Source organism: Sycon ciliatum, chromosome 3 (assembly GCF_964019385.1).
Source record: "Sycon ciliatum chromosome 3, ocSycCili1.1, whole genome shotgun sequence".
In the NCBI taxonomy this organism is placed as follows: Eukaryota; Metazoa; Porifera; class Calcarea; order Leucosolenida; family Sycettidae; genus Sycon; species Sycon ciliatum.
In genome coordinates, this window is record NC_088645.1 from 24,928,073 (window position 1) to 24,951,030 (window position 22,958).

Below are 22,958 nucleotides of genomic sequence, written 5' to 3' on the forward strand. Positions count from 1 at the left end.
ATACAACCAGGAAGAGCTGGGAACTTGTGGGAAGTGACAAAGAAGTCAAGGAAGAAGTAAAGAAGACTGAAGAAGAGCATCACTAATCATCAAGGAGACCAAAATGAGGTCACCTACGAGCCAGATGGCTTCTGATGTGAAGATTTGTAGGCAGGTAGGCTGGAATTGGATAGACCTTTTTTGTGTGTTTTTGGTAACTTTTTAGCCTATCCCGCATTTTTCTACCACGATTGCGGCAAAGTGGTAGGTGCTATACCCCTAAACCTATACATTTCTGAGCTCTGTGATGCATCAGCTAGTTCGTGAATGTCTTCGTTTAGCCATTTATCATTGCTTGTTCTCACATTGGTTGTGGACCCGATCATGACTTTTTTTGCGGATGCGCGCGTCAAAACGCTTTGTTGTGACATGGTGATCTAAAGGACTTTGCAACTGTTTCTTGATATTCAATACCTAGAAATATATGTTAGGAACGCTGTAGCAATTGGTTATTTTCTACTTGATGGATGCATATTTCAATTTTGCGGTTAAGAGGTGCGGGTGCGGCCAATTATCGCGATTCGGCAATAACAATGGACATGAGCGGAGTCTGTCCTCTATTTGTGCTGCTCCTTGTCCTTTGGTACATAATGAATGTCTCCAGAAAATTTGACCTGATTCCAAAGAGAATTGGCTGAGATGTTTGTATTTTACGGTGGACTATCCGCGAAGGTAGATCGCCACCTTAACTGGAAATAGCATCCCTCGGTCCTGGTTTCAGTGGTCTTCTAGGACAGGTGGTCGCCTTATCCGAGTGGTCGCCTTGACAGGTTTTACTGTATGGTGAAAATGGAGAAGGACATAATGTTACGAGTTATGACTAACCGTCCACCAACGTAACTAGATCTTATACAGTCAGCGAGTGCGACAAAATGGCACAAAACGGACAAGGTGTACTGAGACATTCGGCGACCTGACACCAAGGTCCAACACTTCTCCAAGGCGCAAACCAACAGTTTTGTGCCATTTTGTCGCACTCGCTGACTGTATAAGATCTGGTTACTAGTACGTTGGTGGACAGTTAGTCATAACTCGTAACATTTTGTCCTTCTCCTTTTTCACAATATTTTTCATAATAATATCTATTGCAACATCTCAAGACTCAGTCGTTGCGTTCGATTATGCACTTGAATCGATTCATGAATCCATTTGCATGCATTCAAGTCGTTCGATTTTCATGTCGTGACCCACGAATCGATTCGGAATCCATTCACCCTATTCACATGGGGTGATGTGAATAGCGCGAATCGATTTATGAATGGATTCATGAATCGATTCGCGTGAATAATCGAGCGCACTCGGTGGAAACACCGGGCACTGTGAAGAGAGTGTTATGAACATGAAGAGAGACATGCATCTTTTTTTCTACAAAATCCACGTATCTCCAGACACTGGGGTGAATAAGGGAGTGTGGTGGCGGGGCCCATTAAATGATTCAGCTCAGCCGACCAGAGGTCTCGGCTTCATAGCTCCATGGACGTGTGAGAACAATAATATTATTAACCTGCAAAAAATACAAAAATGGGAAAACTCGCTTTAAAGCGCAGGATCGTTTGTGTGCGTCATTACCTGGTATAATACGATAGAGGTAGAGAGCAAAGTATGAAAGCATGAGTTTGCGAGGTGTACATAGCAATGTGGAACAGGGCAGTCATTGTACACACACACACACACACATACACACAGAGAGAGAGAGAGGGAGAGAGAGAGAGAGAGAGAGAGAGAGAGAGAGAGAGAGAGAGAGAGAGAGAGAGAGAGAGAGAGAGAGAGAGAGAGAGAGAGAGAGAGAGAGAGAGAGAGGGGGGGGGGGAGGGACGGAGAGAGGGAGAGAGAAAGCGAACAGGTCCTTGACATGATTCAAAGCGGCATCGTTCAGCACCACACTGTCCAGTGTATGCGTCTCATCCAAGCGGTATGGACACACTACCAAGACTCAAGACTCCAGATGGAAATGCATTGATACGAATAATGAGGCTCAGCCTAGGGCACATGGTAGCAACGCGTTCTATTATTTAGCAGAGTCACGTGATGCTGTTGCCAGTATTTAAAACACGACTGTTCCGTTCAGCATATCTCTACTGCATGTAAAGGCCCGTCAGTTGAAACTCAGTTCGACTGAAAAATGGAAATGAGCTGCGGTCCTGAAGACTGTCTCCTGTGAACTCCTCAGCAAAGTCCGCAAGGAAACTTCTTTTGTCTTGTTTGGACTTATCGTGCGGCATAAATGGAGGTTGAATTTCACCCTTCTCCAGCTTCTCCCAGTTGATTCCACTGAAGAATTGATGCGATTTGATTGCAATGGCACCGGCTGGCGTACATCCAAGGCGTTTGTGTACTGGTCGGGTCAGGAAGCCGCTTAAGACGCTTTTGGTATCCGAGCACAACCAGACAGGGTAGCGTAACTGCTTGTGCATGATGCTCCTGAATACGTCAGGATCGTTCTCGCCGTCGAACGGCAAATCACCGGTCGCCATTTCGTACATCAGAACTCCGAGAGACCACCAGTCTACCGATACAGTGTACTCCACTAGGTCAAGTATCTCCGGAGCCATGTAGTGTGTTGTACCACAGAACGAAGATGCTCTGGCACCATTGGTAATGTTCTCCTTGCACATACCAAAGTCGATAATTTTAATGTGTCCGTCGCCGCAGAACAAGACATTTTCCGGTTTGAGATCACGGTAGACAACACCAGCATTGTGCAGATAAATCAGAGCGCACACAATTTCCGCAGAGTAGTACCGGACTTCGACTTTGTTAAAGCGATGCCCCGACTCGATGTGAGACAGGACATCGCCACCGTTGATATAGTCCATGACGAAATACACGCTGCTGGCGGTCTCGAAACTGTCATACAGCTTTGAGCAAAACCTGTGTTTTCCGGCAATGGTCAGGACCCGCTTCTCGATCGAAATTTCCTCTTCAGTTTCCACTCCATCCTTCGGAATCACCTTGATTGCATATAGTTCATTAGTTTCCCTCATCTGGGCAAGCATAACTTTGCCAAAGCTGCCTTCACCGAGTTTTTTCAGAATATCGAAGTCGTTGATGCGGCCTTCAGCCAACGGGGAGCCAGCGTCTGCCCGTTCTCTTGTGTCCGTTCGCTGTGTCTCCTCTCGTTGGTGCACGGCCATTCCAATATGTGAATAGATTCGGTGTCGCTGCATTTGAGTTTCAACAGCTTGCGGCCAGCTTGAGCCTTTGACTGCGAGTGTCCTGTGAGTATGGCGCTCCTCGCCATGGTCAGTTTCCATGGTTACAGCACGCGCGTCTCTGGCTGCTGCTGTTTGTATGCCGTCAGGCTTTCTCGAGCGGTCAGTGACAGTTCTTCTAGTAGTACAAGTACTAGTAGTAGTAGTAGGCTCCGCTAGCTCCAAATCCGACATGAATTTCGAAAAGTTGTCCCAGACTGTAGTGAAGCGTTCATGCATGCGGTTCTCCTCCAGCTCCCTCGTCAGTGCTGCACAAGTTGCCATGCCTTCAACAAGGTCCTCGCCGTGGTCAGTTTCCATGGTTACAGCATGGTCTCTGGCTGCTGTTTGCCTGCTGTCAGGCTTTCTCGAGTGGTGAGTGACAGTTCTAGTTCTAGTACTAGTACTAGTAGTACTAGTACTAGTACTAGTACTAGTAGGCTCCGCTAGCTCCAAACCCGGCATGAATTTCGAAAAGTAGTTGTCCAAGACGGTAGTGGCGCGTTCATGCATGAGGTTCTCCTCCGTCAGTGCTGCACAAGTTGCCATGCCTTCTGTTGAATTCTTGGCTGTCGCGGCCGGTGTCTTCGCACCTTCCGGGCTGACGTCTTCATGTGTCCTATCCATCGCGTTCAAATAATACTGCCTGCGTCTTTTAAATACGGGTCGCAATTCAGGCGCGTCGGCAGGGCAGGACGGCGTCGATTTGCGCTGCGTTTGGCCTTGCTGAGGTGACAAGATTGCAGAGTCACCCAGACCATGTAGATCTGCTGAGAAAGCAAGGTATCACTCGTCGGCTATACCTGTACCTGGCTATGCCGACAAACACCGAACAGCAGCAAGCACTCTTACCTTAGTCTACGGCAAATATGAAAGTCACGAATCACACGTCGACAGCAGATAGCATGAGAGATCTGCTGAATGCTTCCTATCCTTTGCTACGACTCTGCTCCCTCTCTGTTCTGAACTTCAAACTTCTACGACAATCTCAGTGTTCGATATATCGACGCTAAAGATAACAATGTTTTTTTGTTATCGAGTGCTAACAAACACAACTGCAAAACTACATGGCACTTTCTTCATAGTACCGCTCAAGTAAATCCAGTCGGGCGAGTGAATGCCTTGCCGGGCGCTGTGCAGCGAGCATCTTCGCCTGCATGTGGCTACGGCTCTGCAGGCTCTATTCAAGTCTAGATCGAAGCAAATATATCACGCATGGAGTGTGTAGCACCTAGCTATAGCGCCAGTTTACTCATTATTACAAGGGCGGATTCACCGACTTTAAAACGCATTATCACATGTACTTTGAAGTACGAGTGGATCATGGCTTCGTCTCAAGTACGTAGATCAGTGATTATGTAATCCGTGGGCAACTACGACACTTAGAATGCTGCCTTGCCCACGATCGGCAAAGCGCACGTAATGCCACGTAGATTTGCCGTGGGATGGGATTGAGAATGCTGAATCTCTCACAGGCAGGGCCTAGGATCGGGACTCGGGAGTACCGCAGTAAACGAATAATAGTGCCATTACAGTAGTTTTGCAGTAGTGTTGCAAAAATGAATAACACTAAATGTGCACTCATATTAGTCATAACCATGTACATGTACATGTATAAAACAATAATAATAAATTATTTTTGAAAGGATTGGCCTAATTGGGAGAACTTCAAATTCAAAGGATCGATCGGGGAAGTAGTTAGTAAACTGCCTGAAAAGAGAAAAAAACGCCAGCCCCACCAGGACTCGAACGCGGGACCTTGCTTGTGATGAACAATGCGCTAACCACTGAGCTATGGGACCAGGCTGAACCTAGAAGGCGCTGACAAGTTATTCACTCCAAAGGCAGCTCACAAGATAAATTATTATTTTGTTATAAAATGAAAATATTCCCGAACGCTTTCTCGTGACTGTTATGAGTGCACATTTAGTTTTATTCATTGCTATTTTACGAACAGTGTCTCCTCCTAGGTTATTGAAATACAGTCATGTTCATTATGCCTATTTCCCCTTGATTAGAGAGTCTTTCACAGGCCATTACAATGTCATGTACATGTGCAATAATATTAGTATGTACATTGTAGTTGCGAGCCAGGTCAGAGAATTGGCTGTGTCCACGGTAGGGTTAGTACAGTTGTGACCAAAGAAATCCAACCCACGTGCGGAAAGCAGCGCCATGCGCAAAGAATGTCGATTGTTCGCAAAGCTTCCCCCTTCTTAGGGACCATCGCAAAAGTTCGCAGAAGCCCCTGAAACGAAGAGCATACGTTTGGGGGGGGGGGGGGGGGGTTAGGGAATCGGTGTCGAAAATCGCAAACCGGGCTTCTATTCAAAAAAAGTATTGACGACATGTAGGAGCTGATTAGCATGCCATCACAGCCGGCGTAGATCGCTTGTCAGGACGCGTAGTCCATTCGATATTCATGCAACTGCGCGTGTCGCGTAGCTGGCTGCCTGTACACTGTGTGTAGTCTAGTACCAAGAGTCCATAAAACGCGTGGTTTATGGACTCTTGCTAGTACTAGTACTAGCAGGGGTTCATACTCATAGGGTTATGAACCCCTGCTGTGTAGTATAATTATTATCAAGAGTACATGAAAACCAGAGTGTGCAGCTTGGGGCCTTTTCTGCTATGGGTGTCTGCAAGAGTACATAACCCCCCAGAGTGTGCAACTCCACTATGGGTGCTGTCCCGACAGAATTTCAAGTTGACGTCATTTTGATGATGCAATGCGCACTGTACACGGATTATCAGACGAATCCGGAACCTGTGGTTGACCGAAGCCGATCGATCCTGTACAAATTATTGCAAAGAAAAACGTGTGATGCGTTGACACCCGTACACATGTTGTAAATCACTGCTGCAAGGAGCATTGCGTCATAAATAATGACGTCAACTTGAAATTCTGTCGGGACAACAGGGTATGTGGGAGTTGCACACTCTGGGGGGTTATGTACTCTTGGTGTCTGTCACGGCGAAATTCCGTGATTACATCATATTTGGCCCAGATCTGAGGCGGGAAATGGCGTAGTGCGTACAACTGAGCTGCAGTTGTGCAGAAAGAGACCTGCTTGAATCCTGCTTGTACGCACTACATCACTAAAATGATGTAATCACGGAATTTCGCCGTGACAGCAACCCATCCGAGCTGCACACTCTGGTTTTCATGTACTCTTGTTATTATCACTCTCTTATTATTGACCTCCACAGAAACTTGTGATCTCTAAGCGGTCAAATATCAGCATATATTGACCGCTTATATTGACCACTTATTATTGACCACTTAGCCCGAGGACTTAGAACTTTTTCCTCAACTTAGAAAAAAATCAAAACTGAAAGAAGAAAAATCTGAAGCCAAATGCTGGAATTTGAACCCAAACTGTCAGATTCTCAGTCAAAGAACTTGGGGAACATACTACAAGAGACAACTGAAAACTTCGGTTTACACAGAAGTAATGTCCAATGTAAACGGCATGTACATGTACATACTATTATACTATTACAATAGTATTCCTTTCTTCCTATAGCAAAGCAAAAACAGTTTTAGGTATGCTATGTCGTGATAAATCTATTATTGCCCTCATAATCGGTCAATATATGAAATATAGACCTCGTAAAAGACCTCGGGGGACCTCGGTCTTTTACTCGTTCTATATTTCATATATTGACCTCTTTAATCGTGCAATAATAGATACTTATAATTATTATGTGTGAGCATCCAAGTGAAATAATGAAGCCCATATTGTGACTGTCGTTTCGTTTGAGGGGGGAGGGAGGGGGGTCAGGCCCGAAACTAACGGTCTTCGTTTCGGGGGCTTCTGCGAACTTTTGCGATGGTCTCTTAACTTATCTTTGATATTTTTGACCCACCCAAGTTGGGTGGTGTGCTGCTGTGCTGCTTCGAATTGTAGTTAGACCGCTTTGTCAAATGGCCTACTGGTCTCGTCATCGTCCAGTAACAATCGACATTCTTTGTTCCGTAGGGACTGTAGCTTGTGCTCGTTTTCGTTGCGCTTGCCTTCCCCTCTTTGGTGTTTCCATAACCTTGAACCTTCCAAGTTGGAAGGCTGTCGGTTAGCGCTACGGAGATGTGTTGAAGCTACATGTAGGTGTCAGGACGTCGAATGTCTCAGTACTCTGTCAGTTTTGTGCCTAGTTGTTGCACTTTCTGACTGTATATAGTATCTAGTTACAGTGGTGGAGAGTTACTCTTAACTCGTTTGCATTATGTCCTTTTTCCTTTCTACTTCTATTATTGGCTCAATACTCGAGTTTCAAATTCAAACAATTCCAATTGTTTCATTCCAATTGTTTTATACATGGTTATGAGTGCATAATTGATATTATTTTTTCATTGCTATCTTATGGTTTATTTTTGTGGTGTTTTTTGCTACCTTTCATACTGATAATGTGCAAGGGAGTAGGGTAAACATGTACATGTACATTGTACAGGTTTTGCATCTTGCTTTGGTTACTAGTACTGCTTGGTACCAACCGGCCAAATTAAATCGCAGGCCAGAGTTTGTCATGGAGTTAAATGAGAGCCATGGATGCATTTAAGAGCAACAAATACTGATCGATTGCTTTTTTGAAAACCCCTGTCGGGAGTGTCGGCCAAAGTTTAATGACGGCCAAACGTTTCATTTCGAGATCGGCCAAAGTTTCTCAGTATTACATCATAGTTTCACGCATTTGGCTTTGTGAATAAACCCGTTCCACAGCATATTTTGTACTCCCACCTAACCAGTCTTGAGTGTGTTTGCGATCCGGTAGCTTCAGACTCATTGACCCACCCAAGTTGGGTGGTGTGCTGCTGTGCTGCTCATTCGTAGACATGTACATGTATTTATAGTAAAGAAAAAAAGGACCAAGAAACTACAAGTATTAATCCTTGGCTCTCCAGTCTCCATCCGAGTCCATTACTGCATGTACATGTAGATAATAATTATTTATACTTGTAATTCACACATGTACTACTTCAAAGTACTGGAATGATGAACAAGTAGCTGAACAAGACAATCTGGTCATTGGCCAGAAAACATACAGAAATGGCGGTAACCAGAAATCAGTGGCGACAAAGGAATTGCCACATTGACAAGGGAAGGAAGAGAGACAGAGTGGGGGAGGGGAAAGGAGCAGAGATAGGGAAAAAAACTTTGAAATCATGACGGATGTGGATGTGCCCATCAACCCACATGACAAAGAAAATAATGTGGATCTCTATAACTAAGGATACCACCAGGACGCATAAATGCTCTCAATCTCTTCTACAATTTAACTATTTATTATAGTAGAAAAGAAAGAGACATATGTATACGAGTTAAGAGTAACTCTCCATCACTGTAACTGGATACTATATACAGTCAGAAAGTGCAATAACTAGGCACAAAACTGACAGAGTAGTGAGTACTGAGACATTCGAGTTTTGTGCTTAGTTATTGCACTTTCTGACTGTATAATAGTAATCCAGTTACAGTGATAGAGAATTACTCTTAACTCGTATACATAATGTCCCTTTCTTTTCTACATTTATTTATGGCTCAACATCCGAGTTTCAAATTTATTATAGTGTGATACATTATAGTGTGATACAATTCATGTTCTCGCTCCACATATACAGGCATACACAGAGACATACTTCTTCCTCCGCGTCATTAAAATTGTCGCTTCGCGCATCGCAATATTTGTGACTTGGCTCGTCTTAGTCAGACTATCCGAATCATTGTTTTCTGTGTTCGAACACTGGTGTGACCCTTCCTGCGCAATGTCTACTTGTCACTGAAGCCGTGGTGGTCTCGAACTTTGTCGGAGCTCTTTTCCGCACCAAGCAAATTCATCGCGCTCCGCACTATTCCGCCCCAGAGCGCATTTCGTTTTCTGGAGTTCGTGCCGTCCCACATCGTTCGCATGGGCATTTTTCAAGACTGCAAGCTCGGGTATAAGAATCCTGGTATCTCTCCTGAATACGAATTGCTGAAGTTGGCGATGGCAAGAACAAAGTGGTCTCAAATTCCTAAAATGCGCTACTTTAGGCGCATGTGGCTGCGAAGGTAGCAGGTCTGAAAACACCAACAAAATCAGCGAAGCGCTTGCCAAGGAAAGAAGGTGCGGAACTGCTTACCCTGTCCCGCTGGAAGGTCGTTACAGTGTACTTGAAAAATGCTAGCTTGCCTTCATCGCCTGGCACCTGGAGGCATGGATCGCCTGAAAACGAAGTTTCTTGACCTGAATTTGAACGCGCATCTTGTGCAGCGTATTGTTGAGTGCTGAAGGGTCTGCCTCAAACTCTGATGAAGACGTTGACCTTAGCTGCAAGTGCAGGGAAGCCGGGGTCACAAACTAAAGCTTGGCCCGTCGACAATGCTCTGCCTCAATTTCTAGCTGATTTCTGTGCCCTTCGAGTGGACAAAATAATTTTCGAAAAATCGCTCTGGGAAGCGACAATTTTAATGACACGGAGGAAGTAGACAGCAATAGCGACAACACACAAAGTGAAGGGTAGTTGGCGCAGCCAGATGTGAACCGGATAACGAGTGAGGTATGGAAGCAAGGACTGAAAACAGAGTGTCTCAGATAGAATAGGCGTGCCAGTGGATAGCAGAAATAGGCCATGATGCAGAACCACTTGGGACCGTCAGATTAATTTTCCTGGACCGAGCCAGCCGGGAAAAAACCCTCGCGCAGACGGACGCATTTGTGAGGGAAAAAACCGGGTGTATATCCCCAATGGCGATTAGGCATCATGTAGGCATGGCAAGCACATCACGGCAAACAATGATGAAAAGCAATGATAATATGCACAGAAATGAAGGGTGGGAGGGCAGGGACACTGGCGAGACTCAAAACTGACTGAAGAAGTCAGGAAGAGAAGCGACAATAAAGAACACACCAGATTCCATATTTGCAACTGAAAATATTTTGCGAGAAATCATTTCTCGCCTATCTCGCTGCGCTCGGCCGGCGAGAAATACAACTTCTCTTGAGAAATACAACTTCTCTTCGTCTCACGGACGTACAGGTAAATACTGTTTCAACTTTGTTCTAAAATTGAAGTTGCTCCGTTAGAAAATTTTGAGATATTATGTATTGGAAATCAAGTTTTGGTGAAGAAATCAGCCATGTATACTCGTCTGCGGGGATAATCAGTATGAGGCGAAAAAACCGGCGACAAAATTGGAATGCCTGAGTATAGAAATATAGAATAAAACCTTTGCGACCTGAAAGTGGAAGTGGTGCTTTCTTGCCAGTTTGCCGAGTGGACAGCCGGCATTCAGATATTCCTCTTGGCTGGAGGGAAGTAGGCAATAAAAGTGAGTAAAATTTATGTTCGTCTCCGCTCCCGGGGGAACTCCCTTCAGCCGCACTGACGGCCGCTTACACCTTGAATATCTAGCAACAGGTGAAGCGCCTAATGGTTGGTGGTCGTGAGATAGAATTGAGTCCAATAAGAGCAATCCACATACATATACATCGAATGCTTGCATCGGTGGTGTAATTTAAACACGTCCGGAGAAGAATCATTCCTCGCCAGCTTTGCACCCCTCGACTGGATTTTCAGCATCAGGAGAACTGGCCGTATGTTCTTTGTAGTTCTCAGCACAGCCATCAACAAGCGTCGATTCAACACCTGGAGGGGAACCAGCATATGCCTCGGAACTAGACGCCTCAGCTTTGCCAGACGAATCCGCGCGAGGAGGCTTTCCATCAAGGTGCAATTCGATGTCCTTGATGACCTGCTCCATGTCGTAACGTTCAGTTGGGTTGGGTCGCAACAAGTTACTCAACAGCTTCAAAGCGCATTCCAGTTGTTTTGAAGTATCCAGTCCAGGAAACTGAAGAGTGTTACCGGCTTTGAATTCTCCTTTGTCCGCTAACAGGATGGGATTGACCTTCAGGAACTCCTCGTAGGTTGGATCATCGCCTTTGGCTCGTTTCCATAATGGCAGACGTATTCCGGTCATCACCTCCAAAACACACATTCCAAATCGCCATGAATCGGCTAGCGGACTTACCAGGGCCATGTTGTCATCGTGTGAGTCTCCATGACGCGGAAAGAGTTCAGGCGGCCGATAGCATAACGTATCCCCGGACGCTCGTCGCCGATCTACCAGCTGGCCTTTAAACTTAGCAGACCCAAAGTCGATCAGCTTAGTGGTTCTCGTGCCGTCCTCCCGCATGAAGACACAGATATTGGATGGCTTCACATCCCAGTGAATGATGCGTATGCAGTTGAGGAAGTGAAGACCACGAGCAGCATCGCGTAGCAAACTTAGTCTCTCGTTGTTGTCCACTGAGTCACTGGGCAGATTCCGGAGCGTCCCCTCCGGAAAGTATTCCAACTCGAAGCCCTGGCACATGTTGAACTTGTACCATGATGGCTTACACCATGCGATGAGGCGGTCCATATTGTCCTTTCGAATGTCCGCCTCACATTTATGGATAAACATATGAACGAGAAGTTCCATGTAAAGTTTTTGCTTATGACTATCATTTGGATGGGCCATGGGTCTAGCTTTGTGTAGCTTCAGTACTGTTTTAACGGCATCCGGCCCGCTCCCGCCCTTGGACGTGACAGTTACTATCAATCGGCTTTTGGTCGTGTCGATATTGTCGCCTGGATCCTTCTCGTCCTGTATTCGTGCTGCTCTGATGGTGTCAGGATTGCTAGATCGATATATCCGCTCTGCACGCAGGAAATCAGCCGCCTTCTGAAAGCGGAAACAGACGCCATTGAAATTTCCGTCCATGATTCTTACCTCGGGTGTCAAGCAACAGTCGCCACTGTATTGTCTAAGAGGTCGGCGGCTTCAATCCTGACCAGTTTGCTTCGTTCTCCTTCTAGCGGTTAGTCCTCGCTTGCTGTGTTGATAACCAAACGTACCAAGGGCATTGGATTATTTGGCGTGCCGTACGCAGGGCGCTATCTCTTCTTTTCACTGCTTCTGTAGTTTTAGTCTTGCTGGGGTCTACGTACCAGAGACTGTCTTTCACTCGGACCTCGACTCCAACAAGTACCTTGGGAGTGGGTGCTGCTTACACGCTAGAGTGAATACTCAGGAGAAAGTAATTTCACCGGCCATTTCTACCACAACACCAACTAAACGGGAAATAGAAGTGACACAGTTGAGTCAGGCTCTTTTTAGTTATACGCCTGCTTGAACTATCGCAGTATCGGGGGAGACTAACTAACTAACTACTTGGCTTGAGTCCATTTGACTGTGCTCAGATATGTGCGGGTGCTGACTGTAGGCCACGTACTGACGTAAGCCATCGACCAACATCGGTGCAAGTACAAGTGCATGCATAGGGTTCCATTATTATTTTATCGCTTGCTTTCACAAAATGAATCATTGCGTCAGTGCCGATCAGTACAATCAGTACAATTGGTAGTACAAGGACCCTCCGCAGCTCAGACTTAAGTCTTTTGACTGTTTTGGAGTATCGCAAATACAATGCAGCTGTATACAATGTACATGATTGTATACCAGTACTAGCAGTAGGCAGTACCACTATCTTTTGAAAGCTCTGTGAGACATGCACACATGTAGGTCTACGTGCAGCTGCAAGCTGGCAACCTAACAAACGCCACTAGTAGTATTGGTACGGGGGCACTAGTAGGAGGCAATGCTTAGCTTAGCCTTTACTCCGCTTTAGTCTAGATTAGTACGCCGGCTTTTGGTGTATACATGTAGCGCATAGCGTGCAGTGTAGCATTCGTATCGGGCGTGCGACTAGATGATCCGATAATGTGCATGCGGCAGCCCTGCACGGCTGCAGAGCTGACCGTTGTGAATGGCAACGACCCTCAGCGAGTCAGCGTCAGCATTCACAACTCCAGGCGCGACACTGTACTACATATCTCACGCTCGCTGCTGGCCTGCTGCCACTAGCACTGTGCCAGCTAGGCGCTCCCGAGGTGTTTGTCGAGCTGGGAACTGAGCGTCTCTGTGAGTTTGTATCCATGGTGATTTGTACTTGGAGAGCGAGCACAATAGTACATTGTATAACTAGTATACATGGTATAAGTAGTTAGTTAAACTGAGTACTATAAGCCCCGAACACTCTGTAATAACTGAGTACTATAAGCCCCGAACACTCTGTATTGAGCAGGGAGTGGTGCTTTCTCGTAGGTAACTGGTTTGCCGAGTACGAGTGGATGGCCCAGCATTCTTCTCGTGTGATCCAGACGGCGGTGGACTAGTCCTTGATTCAGTCAAGTGTCAGTCAGTGTGCGGGAAGCGCGCTGTCCAACGTTTGGAGCAGCCAGTGAGCAAGCACCTTCTTGAAGTAGAACGTCACTAACACTCGCCTACTGACTATCTTCACTCATACTCATGGAAACCAGATCAATATTATTTTTATGGTGCTTCCCTGCGCCTTTGATTCTAGAGGGTGGTGGCGTTCCCATGACGGATGCGGAAAACTGGGCTTCCAGCCGAGTCTCACGCGAACCGTGAATTTTTTTTATGGTGCTTCCCCTGCTAGTACAATTAATCGCAATAGGACTAGCTACTGTAACCGAATCCTCTGACTCCTCATCACGCTTGGTATCATTCGCAACAGGGAGTCGTGAAAAACCATGGCATTTTACGAATCCTTGGTTTGCACAGCTACAAAAAAAAAACGAAACTCAAAAGTCCCTGGTGGTGAAACTGAAAGTCAATTTTTTTCTTCAGACTTTTCCCGTTTGCACCCTTTCCCTCGAACCGATGAATACTTCGAAGTATAATCTGCCATATTGAAGGAGAATTAGAAGAACTGCTGGAGATTAATAACACAACAATCACTGTAGGGTCCGGCGGATTCTGCCGGCAGAAAAATTGGCAGAATTTTGTACTTTTTCTGGTAAGTTTCATGCATGTTTGGTATGTGGATAAAAAAAATGGAGCAGAATTCGAGGAATTGCCCGCCATAAGGTTTGTATGGTTCTGCCAATTTCACTGCTTTGCGAGCAGAATCTGCCACCTTTTCGAGCAGAATCCGCCGGTCCCTAACAATCAGTAGCATGCGCGGAATGTACATTTTCCACAATGTGTACATGTACATGGTATTAGCTGCCGACCAACAACATGCACATAGACAGCTGGCTAAGTAGTTCCTCAGGCTGCTCACAATTTAGGCCCTGGCGGATAATGCTCGGAAAAGTAGCGTTTTCTGCTCGACATTCTGCTCGTATTCTGCCGGTATTCTGCCCCATTCTGCTCGTATTCCGCTGGATTCCCACCTGCTTGTGAACACAATGGAGCCGTAAATAGACGCCAGCAGCCCTCTCCGCACTTCGTAGCTGGTTCTGCAGAGTATCTACTCCTTCTTCTGCACTTTTCTGCTCCTTTTCTAAAATAACCCATATTCTGCTCGAAATTCTGCCGGCATTATCCGCCAGGGCCTACATTGTAGCTCACATGCTGTCTGATGAGTGTTTTCACACGAAACTCTGAGTAACAGCGGAAATGCATTTGTTTGCTTCATTGCTGTGTAATCGGTGTGTAACAACATGCACATACATGTACATGTGACCAATGCCCAGTTACTCTACTAGTACTAGTAGTATTACAGGGGAAATACCAGACAATCTCCCAGGATGACATGCGAAAGAGAATGTGGTCAAAGTCTCTGGACGTTCTAGGCAAACATCATAAAAAGCATGCTCGTGGATCTTGAATACTTTTCAAGATCCCCAAACCTTGCTCTAGTTCAGAAAACCATCTTCATCCCGACACTGCCTCATCATCCCGACTCGGCCCCTGAATCTTCATCCTCAGCTTTCTTGACGATGATGTCATCGGACCTTCTAGATGGGTGGGTAGCCTTCGTTCGCTGAGCGAATGTAGAATAAGGATTTTGCCGAGTAAAGCGTTTGTGGTATCTGTCCATAAAGCTCTCCTTCTGTGTTGGCGACGCGCTCGCCGCCATTTCTTTCGTCGTATTCTTCTTTGTTACGTCTACAAGTTTGGCAGGTCCATATTGCTTTGATCCTTCGGCGCACGCCACGGCACACGATACGGCGCACGCTACGGCGCACGCTGATTTACGTGTTCCCTCCGCCGCGGGCACGACATTGCTCGTCGACACTTCCACGGTCCCTTTCCCTGCCGAAGTACAGGGTTGCTTCGTTCCCTCCGCGCACACGTCTGTCTGTCTTCCGACCATCGCATCCAGTGGACTAGCCGTCAACACTTCCGTCGTTGCCGTGTTTGCCGAAGGGGCTGCTGCCTTCGCTCCCTCCCGGCAAATTGTTTCGCTTTCCCCGTCCATTGCATTCAAATAATGTATGGCACGGGTCGCACGCCGCACGTCGACAGCGTAGAGCTCAGGGCGCTGTGTCTTCTTTTGCTCCACCTACATACATGTACGCGAGGTGTGACAGGCGAAAGGTTGCGGGTGGCTCTGCCGACACAGGCTGAAGAGGACAGTACCAGCAGTACGCAGTCTTCGCGTTCAGTACTATAAAAGCAAAAATCAATCGCAAACCGCACGTCGACAAGCTACAGTATCGCGCAAGTGAACTCTTCTGAAGGTCTGCACGCCTTGCGAAGGGTGCGCTGATTTCCTGCATGCAGGCATGTGCAAGAGATGTTCACAGCCTCAGTTACTACTTGCAGTGTTACTGTTAGTGTAAAAAATGTTGGCATTTACATTGGTGACGTACATGTAGTCTGTATAGTAGCAGTAGTACTGCTCAGGGAAATGCTACAGAGAAAGTCCGAAGTCAAAATGCCACGCCTTCTGTAGCGCGCTGTGCAGCCCTATGCGTAGGCGCCTGCGCATTGTGAACCCGCGCGCATGCGTGTGCAGCACATGGCACACATTTGACTCACGTGATCGGATTTCATTGAGCGAGCTAGACACTGTCAGTGTCACTGCCGAGGTCGGCAATACGTTCCATCAAGTTGTGACCGACACCAATAGACCTCCCATATTGGCAGAACCTCAGGGGCCATTGAGAGGGGAAGTCCTTTCGGATTTTCGAGGGACTGATGCAGGTTCCGTTTACGAACTGCTCCGTAAAGTCGACGCCAGAAAAGCAACCGGTAGTGACGGGGTCCCAGGATCGTTGCTGCTCGCCACTGCCGACATCATCGCACCAAGCCTCACCCAACTTTTCAACATGTCCCTGAAATCGGGTATCGTTCCCGGACCTCGGGCCTTCAAGCTAGCAGAGGTTCGCCCCCTCTTCAAATCGGGAGATCCTGCTTCCCCTGGGAATTATAGACCAGTATCTCTACTACCCATTATTTCGAAAATCCTCGAGCGGATTGTACAAAACCAGTTACAAGGTCAGCTTTCCCGTGTTCATGCGCTGCCTGACACGCAGTTTGCGTACCGGCATGGCTACTCAACAGAAGATGCATTGGTTGTCCTGACGGACACGCTCCTGGAGGCCCGCGATCGACGCCAGGTATCGGGAGTGTGCTTTCTCGATCTCTCCAAGGCATTTGACAAAGTCAGTCATGAGCGTCTCATTCAGGACCTGTTTGCTTTAGGAGTGACAGGCAGACCCCTTCGCTGGCTCATCAGCTACCTCAGTGAGCGGACACAGCGAGTTTGTTTCGGGGCCAGCAGCAGCACAATCACCTCTTGCAGCTGCGGTGTGCCCCAGGGATCGGTGCTCGGCCCGTTGCTCTTTAACGTGTACACAAGAGATGTTCCTCAAGTAGCCCAATCCGCAGCCACGATCCAGTTCGCCGATGACGTCGCAGTATATTGTAGCGCTGACTCGACTCAGGCTGTTGCCAGTACGCTCTCCACCGCAGTCTCCTCCTTGGCTGCATGGCTGGAAGAGCGAGGACTGATTCTGAATGAGAAGAAGAGTCAAGTTCTCACAGTCTTTCCTGGTAGAGACGCTGGACCCCGGGTCACAGTCCTCTGTCGCAGCCAAGCTCTGCCGACAGTCACCAGCGCGAAGTACCTTGGCGTCATCATTGACGAGGGGCTGAACTTTCAGCAACACCTGAAAACCATTACAGCAAAGGTGTCCCGCAAAGTAGGTGCCCTCTGGCGGACTCGGAGATGCTTGAGCCTGGCGGCCCGAGTCACCTACTTGAAGTCCGTGGTGATGCCGGATCTGACCTACGCATCAAGTTGTTTCGTGTTCTGTCTAACTGCCCAGCAAGCAACGGATCTCCAGACGCTGGAGAACAAAGCGGTTCGCGCAGTTTTTGGCGCTCGGCCATACGACTCTGCTCAACCTCTGCTCCAACGGGTGGAACTCTACCGAATCTCAGAGCTGCACAAGCAAAAGGCGCTATTGCTCACCTGGCGATGCATCCACGGCATTGCGGGGAACCGGCTCTGTGGACTGATTTCAAGGTCACCAGATCGGCGTACCCGCTTGCAGAAGGACATCGGAGCGCACATACCACCCGCCGCAAGCCGCGCTGGTCAGGCTAGGTTCTCTGTTGCCGCTCCCAAGCTGTGGAACGCACTACCCAGCGACATCCGCACCATCCCCCAAAGCAGTGTGTTCAAGATGTCAGTCATCCCACATACGCTCGCTCCATGAAACGTATCACCCATTATTCCAGTCACTGTTGCTGTCGCATCCACTCGTAGTCCACGTCCACTGATGTCGACCGAGGTAGCTCTCTTGCTACTGTGTAATAGTGACATGCACCCAGCTAATGTCTCTGCTTGGTTCAGGGAATTCAGAATAGGAAGTCTGCTGTACCACCCGCTCTTTTCTTTTTACTTTTAAAAGCGATTATTTGTAACATGGAAATTTGTTCCTTGGCTCACCATCTGAGTTCTTAAAGCTATTATTCATTTTCTGCTGACCCCGGTTATTTCTTTTATTAGTATTATTTTCTTTGCCTTCGCTTTCTTGTTATTGGGCAACTTGCCCGTTAGAATCTGCGAAGTAAAATAAACAACAACAACAACAACAACAACTGCCCCCCATGCCCCAATGAAATCAGATCAAGCGAGTCACGCCGAGCGAATGCCAAGCCGCGCCCTAGTCTGTGCCTGTAGACAATGGTAGAGCCGCTAGTCTTACACTACACGTCTACAGACTGCAGTGACATCACTGACATGTGAAACTTGCATTGTAAAATCATGTAATAATAATAATAATAACTTTACATGTATATTAGTCATGAAGTTGATTGTTCCAACTTCATTAGGATGACCCAAAGGCTGACCGCCTATCGTGGGGTCCGTCGCATGTAGATCTACACGATGATGTTGTCATGTACATGTCGGTCGTATGTGAACTGATGCAGTCGCGAAAATTAATTATTTATTTGACTTCAGCTCGAGGTGGAGTCAGAATCGGATTTCATGGATATGAGCAGCACTGTACTGTAGTACCATGTCTACAGTCAAGTAGTACAGACGACAGTGCTGGTGCTGCTGCTGCTGCTGCTGGCCAAAGAAATCTAGCCTCATGAATATAGCAGCGCCGCGATAGACCTACAGACCAGTGTTACCATTTTTTTACGGGGTAACGGTCTCTTTTACGGGCACAATAAAGTCATGTCGACGTGAAAAAATTGAGATACCATGAAAGGTAAAATGAAAGGTAACCATTTTTACCATGGTTACAGTCATGTACATGTACCCTGTACGTGTACATGTGTATGTACACGTGTGGACTGCTTCTGGCTAGATTAACTCTTGTGTAATCAATGATGCTAGTGACGCTTAGATCAGATCCACTCTGATTTAGCCACCCACACTAGTAGCAAGTATTACCTTCACTGGGGGCAGGGGTAACTGCAGTTGGATCCCAGGACGGATACCCTGATGCCGTCAATCCTTTTTCTGCACCTTGTTCTCACCCACTTACTGAGGTGTGGTGAGCCCATGAGTGGGATCATTTTCAAGTCCACCCAGAGTTTTGGGGATTTCAGGGGGTGTCGGCCGTTGGGCGGTTCAATAGCCAGTTGAGTCATCTTTCCAAGATTCCTTTTGAGTCTCTCTCGGCTCTCCCGGGGAGACGCACGTGACCAGTTTTGGCAGTGAGCAACAAGTACAAGTAAGTACACGTGTACGTGTACGTCTATGACACTGCACAGCCCTAGGCTAGCACACTGCACACAGTCATATTACTCATAATCATTGTGTGAAGTGTGCTAGGGCTGCTATGTCATTCATGATGTTGGATTTCTTTGGCCAGCACTTACTCACTGTACTCTGTGTCTTGTTCTCTGGTCCAAGTAGTAATAATAGTACTTCGTAGTAGTAGTACACTGTGCAGTAAACCTGTAACTAAAGACCACCTTGACTAGCGACCAGCCTGGTAATACAGACAACTTCGCCAGCCGCGGACGTCTCACATTATGGTTGTGCGGTGCAAAGCTCGGACTAAGGATCACCTGCCACTAAAGACCGCTTTCTCTGGTCCAGGGGGTGGTCGTTAGTCACAGGTTTTGATGTACATGTACATGTAGTTGAAGTATTAAAACAAGATCTACCAATCCGGTCCAATAGATGTCCATCATAGTGCAATCATTGTATTAGATAAACCTTGTTTGTTACAAGTTGTTAACCAACAACATGTACATGTACATGATTGCACGCAGTTGTGTTCGGTTGTGTTTTTGGTTTTTATCATTTCAGTTCGTTGCCTCGACAGTACAAAGACTAAGTGCAAGAATCAAGAGGGCCGAACGAAAAGAGAAAGGTAAAACAGAGCACAAAGGAAGATGCAACCTTCGACGAAATCCGACCACGCGTGCATACAATCAATGTGTTTGGCCCGCCTACACTGTACTTTTTTATACGATAGCCACAAACCATCATGGTGCAAATCCCAGCAACACAATCCAAGGGAGGCACATAGCGATTGCGGCCGAAGCCGTGGAGGCCGGCAAGAGCAGCTAAACCGACCAAGCGTCTCAGTATCAACATTGCAACATGTACCAGTAATTGGGAAGGGAAATTTATAAAAACTTTAAAAACTTTAGGAGGAGACTCACATAGTCATACCCTTTTGCATGCACACATGCGCGCGCGCACCACACACCACACACACACACACACGCTCTCTCTCTCTCTCTCTCTCTCTCGCTCTCCCTCACGTACACACACGCGCGCGCGCGCACGCACGAACCTGTAGACATACGTCCCCCCCCCCACACACACGTTTATGAAGCGGACTGAATGATGTACATGTGGTTGATACTCAAACTCAAAGAAAAACACTGTCGAGCTTCAGGGTGTTAGTGCGGGGGCCTACAGTGTAGGTAAGCTTAGGGGCTTCTTCCACGCTGAGTGGTATAATTAATATTATTGTCAAAGAAAAGCGCAAACATTTACGTCACAACTTACGTGGCTCTCAAGACGACAATGTCATGCACAAGTCATGCACAGGCAGTGCTCATCAGAGAAACCCAACCTCAGGCTCAGGAACAAAGTAGCGGCGCGCTCGAGTGCACAGAACAGTGTGCGTGGTGCTATAGTATAGCCTATAGGGCTTCGTAGCGAGCGCCCGGCGCCAGTTTATTCATCGGGTTGGATTTCATTGTGCAGCACTTTGCAATGTACTTGCACGGCCACAGTTGGCGGTCGTGGTCTTGCGCATGTCACAGCGGCGTCAAGTGGGGTTCAAGCCAAGTTTCCATAATAGTTCAAGCAGGGTATAAAAGACCAGGACCTAGACGAAACAGTGTCAGTTCTCCTTGCCTTCTAGTTGGTGCAGGTTGATCATGATTATGTTGTGTAGTTTTATACCTGGCCAGTGATAGTCTTGTCTTCGTATAGTATTGAGAGGAGAGTGCAAGCAGCACCCAATCTCCAGTGACTGGATCGCACAGAATTGTCTCTGGTAGTTTAACCTCAGTCTGAACAGAAGCAGTAGAAGAGGAAGCAACACCGTTGTGGCCGGTACGAGTAGCTACGTTGTGTTTGTCTTGAACTTCTGAATACACGTACAAGTGATAGTGCGCCGAGTGAAGCCGCCCCTTGGACGACCATGAACAATCCAGCGGATTCAATGGCGACTAGCAGCTCGCCAACACCGGAGGAAAGGTACATGGACGGATACTTTAAGCAAATCTTCCATCGTTTCCCAAAAGAGTCTGATTTCCAGCGCGCAAAGGCGACTTTCCAGTCCAGCCAGCCGGATACGATCACAGGAGTTCGTATCCAGGATGTCAAGGAGCCAGGTGGCACAATCATGGAGGACGTCGAACGATTGGTCGTAGCCGTCAAACCCAAAGGCGTGAGCGGGCCGGGTGCCCTCACAACAGCAATGAAGTTACACAAGGTTCATTCCCCTAGCGACAAAGTACGTGGTCGTGGGCTGTACAAAGAACTTCTTGCACTTATGCATGTGCAGAAATGTGAGGAGGAAGCTCGAAAGGACAAAGTCAGGCTGATAGCCTGGTGTGAGCCGCTTTGGTACAGGCTGGACGAATGTCACGGATTCAACATGGAATATTTTCCAGAAGGAACGCTCAGGGATCTTCCCGGTGGCGGACTGGTGGATGGCAACGAGAGACTGCGATTGCTGCGCAACGCCGCGCGTGGCCTTAAGTTCCTCAACTCGATTGGAATTCTTCAGTGGGACGTGAAGATCTGTAATATCTGCGTCTTCATTCGCGGGAACGGCACGCGATCAGTCAAGCTGATCGACTTTGGTTCTGTGAAGTTTATTGGGCAGCAGGTGGATGTACGGCGACTGAATGGCGATACTGCCTGTTACCGACCTCCGGAACTCTTTCCGCGCTCCTTTGACCCAGACAAACTACTTGTTTGGGCTAGTCCGCTATCGGATTCATGGCGATTCGGAATGTGCATTTTGGAGGTAATGACAGAGAGGACTCTTCCGGTGTGGAATCAAGCTAGTCACGGTGACCATATGTACGATGAATTTGTGGAGCTGAATCGTTTGTTCTTGCCTAACGCACGTGAACAGAAGGCCGGCTATCCTCTCGTTTTCCCTGGACTGGATACTTCAAAACTACCGGAATGCGCTCTGAAGCTGTTGAGTAACTTGTTGCGACCCAAGCCAACTGAGCGTTACAACATGGAGCAGGTCATCAAGGTCATCGATTTGCACCTTGATGGAAAGCCTCCTCACAATTCGTCTGGCAAAGCTGAGGCGTTTACCAGTAGTTCGGAGCCAATGCTGCGTGATACCTCGTATGTTGAACAGACGCGTTAAAAAGATTCTGAAGCGTCCACCGTTTCTGAGTAAGAATATTCTGGTATGGGCTGAATGGACAGTTATGGATAAATGGTGGCAATGACGAGCGGAAAGAACCTACTGTTCGCTCCTTTGGTAAAGACATTTAGCACTGAAGAACTGGTAGAGGCGGAGACCAACCTGAATTGCTTTCGCGGCTCAAATGCTAGATGGTGCTTTTCCAGTTTCATCTTCCCTTCCGCTCTGTTTTACTTTCTTTTTCGCTTTGAGTCAAACCACACAATTATTTTCTGTTGATCTACAATTCAACTCGAGAGATTGGGAAGTTGAAATTGCGCTACTAGTTTGGTATATACTAACGTTATCACTGGACACAAGCTTGCCGATTACCGCTACTTTGAAAATTTGAACCGGACCGAAGGAGGTACGGTACGGCTTGGTCTCGGCCCTAGGGCTTCGAGCAAAATAATACTCTACACCTCTTTTGCTTATTTGAGAGAAACTTATTTGCTCCCTATCTTGCTTTCTTTTGTTCTTTCTTTCTTTGTTTTCCTTACTCAGTTTCTTGCTATTTTTTGTCTTCGTCTCTGTCAGTCTGTGTGTTTGTTTGCCTCTCCATCTGCCTGTCTCTCTCTGTC

At 47.2% G+C, this 22,958-nt stretch overlaps 1 protein-coding gene across 1 annotated transcript; it reads right to left on the reverse strand.

The window, feature by feature from the left end:
* Positions 1-1,526: 1,526 nt before the first annotated feature.
* Positions 1,527-3,173, reverse strand: LOC135812948 (protein kinase C epsilon type-like). Its single transcript, XM_065326167.1, has one exon. It carries the CDS (start codon positions 3,171-3,173, stop codon positions 2,115-2,117), a length of 1,059 nt encoding a protein of 352 aa, XP_065182239.1. The 3' UTR covers positions 1,527-2,114.
* Positions 3,174-22,958: the final 19,785 nt, after the last annotated feature.

Bases quoted from the DNA above. Each gene is read 5' to 3' on its own strand.
- LOC135812948 (XM_065326167.1), bottom strand. From the start codon at position 3,173: ATGGCCGTGCACCAACGAGAGGAGACACAGCGAACGGACACAAGAGAA.